Source organism: Rhipicephalus sanguineus, chromosome 3, assembly GCF_013339695.2.
Source record: "Rhipicephalus sanguineus isolate Rsan-2018 chromosome 3, BIME_Rsan_1.4, whole genome shotgun sequence".
NCBI classification, from domain to species: domain Eukaryota; kingdom Metazoa; phylum Arthropoda; class Arachnida; order Ixodida; family Ixodidae; genus Rhipicephalus; species Rhipicephalus sanguineus.
Genome location: NC_051178.1, coordinates 99,182,531 through 99,191,487, shown reverse-complemented (window position 1 = coordinate 99,191,487; position 8,957 = coordinate 99,182,531). Strand labels below are relative to the sequence as shown.

Here is an 8,957-nt window from a genome sequence, read left to right as displayed (position 1 = left end):
GTTTGCGAAGAAATGCATCTGTGTTCAAGTCATCTCTACTGCACACAAATACGTTTTCTGATCAGTTAAATAAATGAACAGTTAGGTTTTACAGCCACTTTAGCAATTATAATATTTTTTTGGGTTTTACATCTCAGAACCACGATATGATTATGAGGGACGCCGTAGTGGAGGGCCCCGGAAATTTTGAACATGTGGTGTTCCTTAACGTACAGCTAAACCAAAATACAAGGGCATTTAGCGCCTTCAGGAAAAATGCGGCCGCCGAGGCGAGGATTCGATCCCGCGACCTTCGAGTCAGCAGTCGAGCACCACAACCGCTAGAACTACAGCGCCTGGATTGCAGCCAGTTTAAGAGCCCCTATCACAATCAATTGAGGCCGAATTTCAAGATTTATTTTAGACGGAGGTGCTCCAATTTATTCTAAGTGTTAAAACTACGGTCTTTATCCGAGTAGCCATTTCTTACAGTGTGAATAGCAATGTCATTCTCTTCAAATAATCCAGCTTTGTCGGTTCATTTGATGTATATGACAGAGGCAGTTTCAGCTATAATATTAAGGATAAAGACCAATACCTGACAGAGATGACAGGTTACCTTTCTGCCTTTCCTTTCTCTCCCTTCTTTATTTTAATTGAATAAACACTATGGCAGATGTATACAATAAGAAGTACGAAACATGTACGGCTAAAATTCCAAAGTTTTGACCATTTGCGCTTCGTGTCAGAGGCATCTAGCAGCCACCAGGAGCAGCCAAACAACATCCAAAGCAGCAGGCAATCGGTTAAAAGTTGTGACGGTTGCTTTCTACTTTGCATCAACGCCGTCGTCTTCCTAATTTCCTTTTCTGCGAGGACACCAGAGCCAGCCATTTTGAATGCCATGTTCTTCCTGTGAGCGACAGATGGCAGCGCTATACCGCGTCTATATTGATTCTCGCCTCCAGCGAGTCGATGGGAACGCACAGCGCGGCCGCCGGCTCTCAGCAAGCGCGCCCCCGAGAACCCGGCTCAGTGTTCCTGGACTAGAGCCCCGTGCGGCGGGAATATTTTCGCGACGTGCCAAGAAGAGAAATCCGCAGAAGCCGCCGCTGCTCGCCGCATCTCCTTTTCTCATTTTGTTGGCTGCTCGCGCGCTTCCCCGGAGCTCAATTCTCTCGGCAGGGAAGGAGTCTGTCACCGCTTTCGGCTCACAGGCACGTCGGCGCGGAAGCAGTGAAGTGTGTGTGTCATCCGTGCGAGCGTGCGCACGTTCTGCACGCAACTTTCTCCGGCTAGAGACACATCCGCTGGGAACCAGTGCTAATTCTTTTCTTCTGTTTCTTGTGAGCGTACGTGTACGTGTGTCTACTTAGCACTGATAAAGCTACTGCCATCTCAACGTGAACAACTCAACCCATGACTTGCCAAATGGCCGCTCCACGCAATGAGGATTACAGTGCGCGGTTTTGTTGAACGGTTTCATCCTCTCAAGCTGATACTGTGCAGTCTGTCGACACCCTCAAGCGGTTTTTTTTTTATTCAGCGCTGAGAAACCAGCTTTATCGGTGTGCGTTTCCGCCGTGTTTTTAAAGATTGTCCGCGAACTTGAGAATCCTTCAACAACACCGCCAGTTTTAGCGCTGGACACCCAATGACCTCCCTTTAGAAGCCCGAGATATGCGCGCGCCCCAATTTCTGGATGACACTAATGGAAGGTCGGTAGTGGAAGGCGCGTAGCGAAGAAAGGCGCGCCAAGAATGTGATCAAAGAATAAAAACAAAGAAAAAAAAAACGAAGTGCTAACCGGAAGGTGAAAGTCCAAGAAAAAGTAAAAGGAAACTAATACCCATTTGGCGTCATTTAGTGTACATCGACGTGTTCCGATTCAGGAACCATAGAGAAAAGAGAGACTTGTACCTCATTTTTGTTTCATGATGTGCTGACGCAAGGAGTGCCGAAGAAGTGGCTAGACCGAAGCGTAGGGCCCGAATGGGGCCTGAAAAGGAGCAGGTGGGCGGCTTGGGTGTGCCGTGCGCGGTGAGAACGCTGCCGTCAGAGGCACGCAGTGTGACCGCATCCTGTGGATATCTGCGCATCTCGACGACAACAATGAGTGGGCGCACGTCGTCGAACTGGCGTCGGCGTCGTTCGCTATGGATAACGAGAACCGCCGCAAGCGCCACCCTGACTGTGCTGGTGGTGCTCTCGTGCGCACCGGGAGTGTCATCGATGCATTCGAGAGGTAAGAACGCTGGAAGTGTTTGTGCCGTCGACAAGCCCTAATTCTTACTCTACTTTTCTATGACGCGATAGCTTTCTGGGTTACCAATCAGTTACTCCTAGTGGTGGCGACAACTAGTGTGTGACGAGTAAACGCAGTGTGTACTGGTGACTCTTCGGGAAGATGTGCTACATCATCCCCTCTGAGGTCACGTTGCTGCAATATCTCCTTTAATATTTCAGGCGCGACCTATGCGTCAAACTTACACAACGCTACTTCAAGGCACTCGGTATTCGATGGCAATAAAACAACCGATAACACCTTGATTATGTGTTTAGAGTAATTATTCTTAATTACATTATAATCAGTTTACCGTTATCCTGAAGTCATTCATGTAATGTTTTTGCATAAACAGAAGGAAATCTCAGGCAAGAAATATAGTGCAATTTCTATTTATTCGAGCAAAGAAACACTGATGTGGCTTGCGCAAAGCGCCACATTGAACGGCTTGTTGAACATGGTAGTGCTTTCAGCAAAGTGATTGCATGCAACATTAAACTGTCAAAATTATGTTAATTTAATGCCCATTTATTACGAACGAGGTTCAATTCATCCAAACCTCAATGTATCTTGCTCTCTCTTACCCAAAGTCGAGAGAACTAGGAAAAACAAGCTGTGTACACAATTGCGTACAAAGCGCCTCAGAGGGTTAAGAGGTTTTCGTAGGTTATTGATTCTAAAGTTCTGTGTAGTTCTTGTTTAACGTGTGTGGCTAGAACTTGAATATACGCAATCTTTATATGTCCCTTTTATTTATTTATTTATTTATTTACAATACTGCCAGTCTCTACTGAGACCATAGCAGGTGGGCACTATGTACAGATACTATGAATACTCATCATATTGACCAATCAGCAATACATAAAAAGAAAAAGAAGAGTAACATCAACTTTGATCTCTATACATATGCAATTTACACTAGATAATATATAAACAAAATACGAGTAGATGTAAATGACAGATAAACATTACAAGCTGCATACACGACTACATGCACAATGTACAAGTACATATGCCTGTCGCAGGAATGATGCTACTGACAAATTGAACATATTATAGGATTTTTTCAGTGTCTGACTCAAACTGACTTAACTATTATTACCGTTCGCTAACACACGGTGCTCTTAGTTTCTCTTATGTACAGACATTGCTTTCGCTCAGTGACATCCGCATTCGTAATTAAATAAAAAAGAACTGTCGAAATTCTTAGCACCTAAAGCCATGTACGGTGGTGTCTGATTTGAAGAATGGTGTTCATACTCAGGGGTCCTATAGTGACGAATCACTGTGCCAGAATTTCGCAAATTTTTTCTAAATACTTTCGCTTTCGATCAACATTAGGTGCTCATCGCATATTTTGGCTGCCGTACAATTTTGTTTGGTGTAACTCGCTGAAGCTTGATTGCGTATCTCTGCACACTTTTATCAAAGCGCCGCCAAACCCGTGGTAGCCCCAAATTGCGCGAGCTCCGGGATAAGCATTCCGGGCGGCGAACAGATTTCCTTTTTTCAGACAGCTAGACATACTGTTTACACGTTAAAGATACCAAAACTAGAAAGAGAAACAAACGAAAAATAAGAGTATCAGGCAGTTACCTAAAGCAATCATAATGTTCATCATTCTTTTTTATTTATTAACCTGCATTAGTAATACTCTTAAGATAATCATTTTGTTTTTCTTCTAGAACAAGGATATGCCAAATTGCCGAGATATTTTTTTTTCCTGGGGCTCTACACAACAACCTCTTTAGAATAAGAAAAAAAAAGAGCATATAGCGCGTGTTCTTGCGTCTTGAACTAGAAATGCAGGGCACCAAGACCCGTTAACGTGTATAAATATAAACCAACATAGGCAAATTGAAAAAAAAAATCTAAACGTGGCGGAGCAAGCAGCTAATAGCGAAAAGCTGCAGCAACAAAGATAAACGTAATTGCGGCACAGGGAATAGGATCGGAAGGAGAAATGCCCAAATAAGGATGCAAGGCGTCTGCGCATAGCAGCTGCTGTGACGCATGCAGATGACGCTCATTTACAACTGCGAGTGGAGCAGAAAAGTTCTGGTTCGAAGGATTAAGAGCAAAACATCCCGCAGCGAGAAGAGGTCACTCCTAGGCGGACGAAGGTAATGCCTTCAACGAAGCTTGCGTACAAATGAAGATTCGTACGAAAAAGAATGATATTCCGCAAACAGTTCGCCTGGTGTAGAGAAAATACGTTCGCTTTCTTGTCCTTCGCGGAAATCCTCTTTGAGGGAAATGGTAAAAAAGAGACTCCAACAAGAGCTGCAATTATGGACATAGAATGCATGAAATCTTGCGGCCTTATTTTTGCAATCATTCTAGGAACCACATACAATGCGTGGGTGGTTTCTACGCAGAACTTCTTTTCTTTATTTTTTTTCTTATAACTAGGACCGAGATAGTCGTATTTGCTGGATTCTGACAAAACATATGTAATATCGAAGGCACCTGAGGCGCACACACCCACACGCCATGTGACAGATCCAGCAAGTTTTTAATATGCCATCTCAGTTTTCTGTTTCACGGGAACATTTCCGCATAGTATTTCGTAAGTTATATGAACGTTTTCCCAATTTGGAAAGCAGCCTGGGAAGAAAAGCAATGCTTTGGAGATTCGAACGTTATTTTAATCAAGGAGGTTTTGAAACAGTGCTGGAACGGACGATCACGCAACTTCTTAGCAGCATATCTAAAGCCAACGTTTGCCTATACTTTACCTCAACGTGGTCTCCTCGCGCGATGCCTTATAAAAGATAAAGTGTTTTTCTTGTGCTAACGCAGATGCTGGGCGAACTATAACATATGAGATCGCTGTTCCCGGCGAAAGTAATATAGCCGGAATGAGGATTGGTAACGTGAGTTCTAATAACATTAGCCGAGACTTGGAGGCTTCAGTACCAATAAAGCAACCAATACACTAATAAAGCAAAAAAAAAACACGTTCACCAGTATCTGTGCTGAACAATTCGCCGTCTCCAACTCATATGAATTGTGAGGTAATTGCAACATTTTTCTCTTTGTAAACTGACTTTTTATCGTGACCATTGCAGTAGGATGGCGAAGGTCGGGCTTTATCTTCAGGACAATTTCTACGCCGGCATCTTTTTTTCTTTATATCTCCTTGTTCTAAGATCACTTTTACTCTTGATGAGTAAAAACATACGAAAATCTCGTGGTCGGTACTTTCGCGAATGCCCCCAGATCGATTATCGGTTCTCCACAATGTACAATAAAGCTAGTTGCATCACCCTTGAAATGTTCGGTCTTCCAGCCAAAGACAGAATAGTGCGTAGTACTCTTTCGTCGCTTGCTTCTTGTGTAGTTTATGTTCTTCGCTGTTAGGCTAATACAGGTTTAGAGAACCCGTCGATACTCCATAAATCTGCATACGTTATAAGCATTATATCTCGTCATGCTGCTTCTTTTTGACGTTTCTTTATTGTTATTATCTATTCTATCGAACGTGCAACTTAACCATGGGCTTCTAAACGCGTAACGGTGACTAAAGCTTTGCGCCACTCGTAAGATCAGTATGAATCTAATGGTCCTGTTAGCCATAGTAGTTCTATGAGCTCTTCTTTTCGTGTTACTGCTAAGAGTTCTCTTCTCTAAGCATTACTGAAATGAAGCGAGGCAGCACGAAAAAAAAATTGTGCAGTAACGCTAGGCACCGGCGATACGGACAGTGCGGCCGCTCCTGTAAAGATGGCGACTGAATCCAGGTTCGTGCTTCACGTGGCGGTATCATCATAGTTCCGTTCCTGATGGATTTGATCGAGTGTCCTTGTAGCCATTACGAAACGCAGTTTAAAAGCAATAACGACAGATTTTAAATGGAGCTGAAACATCACATTGCGGCGCCGTAAGTAAGCGTGCTTTTGCCGGGAGTTGTCTTCCAATTATGAAAAGTGGTCGCCATCTGTGATCTATTGAGTCGGATATCGTGACTCGCTTCGAAAGTTCAAGCACACGTGAACTTGCGGCATCGAGCGCTGAAGCATCGAGTCGGCCTAGCTATGCTGATTTTTGTTGTTTATGCTGACATGTTCGAAACGCCAAAGCATAGCGCGCTGCGTATGTTGCCCTTACACCCGAGTGCTTTCATGTGGAGATGCTTCAGCCCGTACATTCTAACCACAGTAACGTTAATAGAAGTGCGCTTCACGAATTTCAGAGTAACATGCATAAACGTTCAGCGAATAGGGAGTGCGGGAACGGAAAACGGACGAAGGAAGAACGAATATGAAGTACAACCAGCCCACCTGTCGATCCTTTAAACATTCATAAATGCACGCTTCAATGGAGGTGAAATTGTCGTGGATGTAATTTGTTAATTGTTATTTTCATTAGGTTTACTCGTTACATCAGCAACTCAACTTATGGCGCACACGCATGCAAGCGACATATTAATACACAACGCTCCTCGCAGTTATGTCGAGAAGCCACCTTTTGGAAACAAATACCCCCCAGTCTTGTGCTTTTCGAAACGGAAGCTTGTCGCGTGGCAAATAGAAAAGGTGATGTTGTGTTCAGGGCGACCTGCAAATATTCGTGTTATAGATCCTCTCTAAAAAAAAACTTTTGTTGCCTCTGTCACCGACAAAAATTTAACTCTTAGTGTTCATATTTATATATCGTTTTGCACGCTTCAGTGCAACGCCTAGGATGTGCGTGCAATTATCACGACCAGAATATTGCAGTGGTTTTTTACGTCGTGCTAAAAAAAAAAAAAAACGCCAGGCCTGCGCGGAAAGCGCAGCACAGTCACAGCGAAAGCTGGAAATGTGCCATTTCTAGAGCCTGTTACAAACTCTCTTGGGACAAGTACATTGGCAACGTACAAATCATAATTTTTGTGAAGTTGGGAAGCACCCGCCTACGCCATTATTCGTCATTCTGCGGAAAGTGAGGTACCATCTCTAAAGCATTATGTGCACTTTGTTGATGCAACAGCTCATGACAATGAAGAATTATGGCTGAACCCTTTGTAATGGGTTGGAAGCTTTAAACGACCCACTAGTTACGTACTTAGCATTGTGTGACGCCCGGTCGTTATGTCACTCTTCCACGGCGCTATATAACATTGGGTAAAGTGAGAAAGAGACAGAGGGAAATAGCTTTATTGAGACGCTGAGAAAATGGATCATGGGGCCTTATGGGCTTCCTTGGCAGCCATTACAAGTGCACTTGCGAGGAACCCACTACGCTATAAATCATCATAATTTTTGTGAAGTAGGGAAGCAGCCACTATGCAATTTTTCGTCATTCTGCGGAGAACCGTGGTACCTGCTAAACACCTGTAAGCCATTATGTGCACTTTGTTGATGCTGTCTCTGATGGATGGATGGATGGATGGATGCGAAACTTTATTGTAAGTCCTGAGGTGCACGACTCAACGCGCAGCGGGCCGCTCCCACGTTGGGACAGTCCAGGCCAAGCCCGACCGCCGCATCGTGTGCCCTCTGGACAGCCCATAGTTGTGCCCCGACATCGGGGCTCTTGATAGCGGATAGCAACTTGTCTTCATTGGATTGGTCCGTGCCCCGTAACGAGGGGCAACGATGAAGATGAAGAATTATCGCAAGCCCTTTGTAATAGGTTGGAAGCATTCAATGACCCACTCGTTGCGCAATTCGCATTGTGCTGACGCCTGGTTGTTATTTTACTCCTTCTGTCACCCTCTATTTCATATGTTCCTGCCGTTTTTTAGAATACACACGTTAATGTGGTTCCTTCCCGACATGAAGCCTGTATAGGGTCTTTTTGCAAAGCAGTTCAAAGCTCCGGCTTGGCTCTGAGGTTGTATACTGGGCTCCCACGCAGTGGGCCTAGGTTCGAACCCCGTTCCATCCCGGATATCTTTTTCTATTTGTCTTTTTTTATTTCGCGCGATAGCGGTTACGGACACCGGTGGCGGCGGACAACTACGGCGCCAAAAACGGCTCTTGTTGTGATCTTTGAACAGCTTTCGCTGTGAAATGTGAATGATGCTACTTCAGAAGCTCAAACCCGTTTTTAAGAGCAGTGTGCCAAGTTAAATAATAATAATAATAATAATAATAATAATAATAATAATAATAATAATAATAATAATAATAATAATAATAATAATAATAATAATAATAATAATAATAATATTAATAATAATAACTCTGCCATACAAGTCTAGACTGATCAAAATCGTATGTAATGAACATAACTACCTCTAGAGGAACCTTTGATGTGCTGAAAGGAGGTAATAAAAAGGCTGTTTTGATTGTATGTTTCAGTTACCGACAAATATATGACACGCGTACGTAAGCGTTGTGCGTATGAAAAAAAGACGCCATAACCAAAAAACGTCATTGCAGCATGTAAAATGCGTTCATACTTCAGCACCACCTAAGGTTCTCCGCGATATAATTATAGAAACCCCCTAATATAATTATTACTTTGCACCGGTTGGCTTCTAAAAGCCAGCAAGCTGTATTTTTCTTGTATTTGGTGGTACAGTGAGCACGTAGATACGGTGTGATGCGGTGCTAAATCTGCTCTAGAAAAAGCGGTTTTGAGCGCCCCCTGTGAAAACACAGAAGGCTGCTCATTCCGTGTCTTGCGTATCGCTATTCATCTTTTACGCATAGGAAATGACTTATAATGACTACACGGCGTATAACTTTTAAATCGGTGTGTC

The 8,957-nt window shown here is 43.5% G+C and overlaps 1 protein-coding gene across 1 annotated transcript in view; it reads left to right on the top strand.

Annotated features, from left to right (window-relative positions):
* The first annotated feature begins 1,010 nt into the window (after positions 1–1,010).
* LOC119386853 (hemicentin-2-like) overlaps positions 1,011–8,957 on the top strand; it is a 195,293-nt gene continuing 187,346 nt past the window's right edge. Inside the window, 1 exon segment of the mRNA XM_037654117.2 lies at positions 1,011–2,224. Within this exon segment, the coding sequence (XP_037510045.1) occupies positions 1,972–2,224 (253 nt within the window). The 5' untranslated portion in view covers positions 1,011–1,971.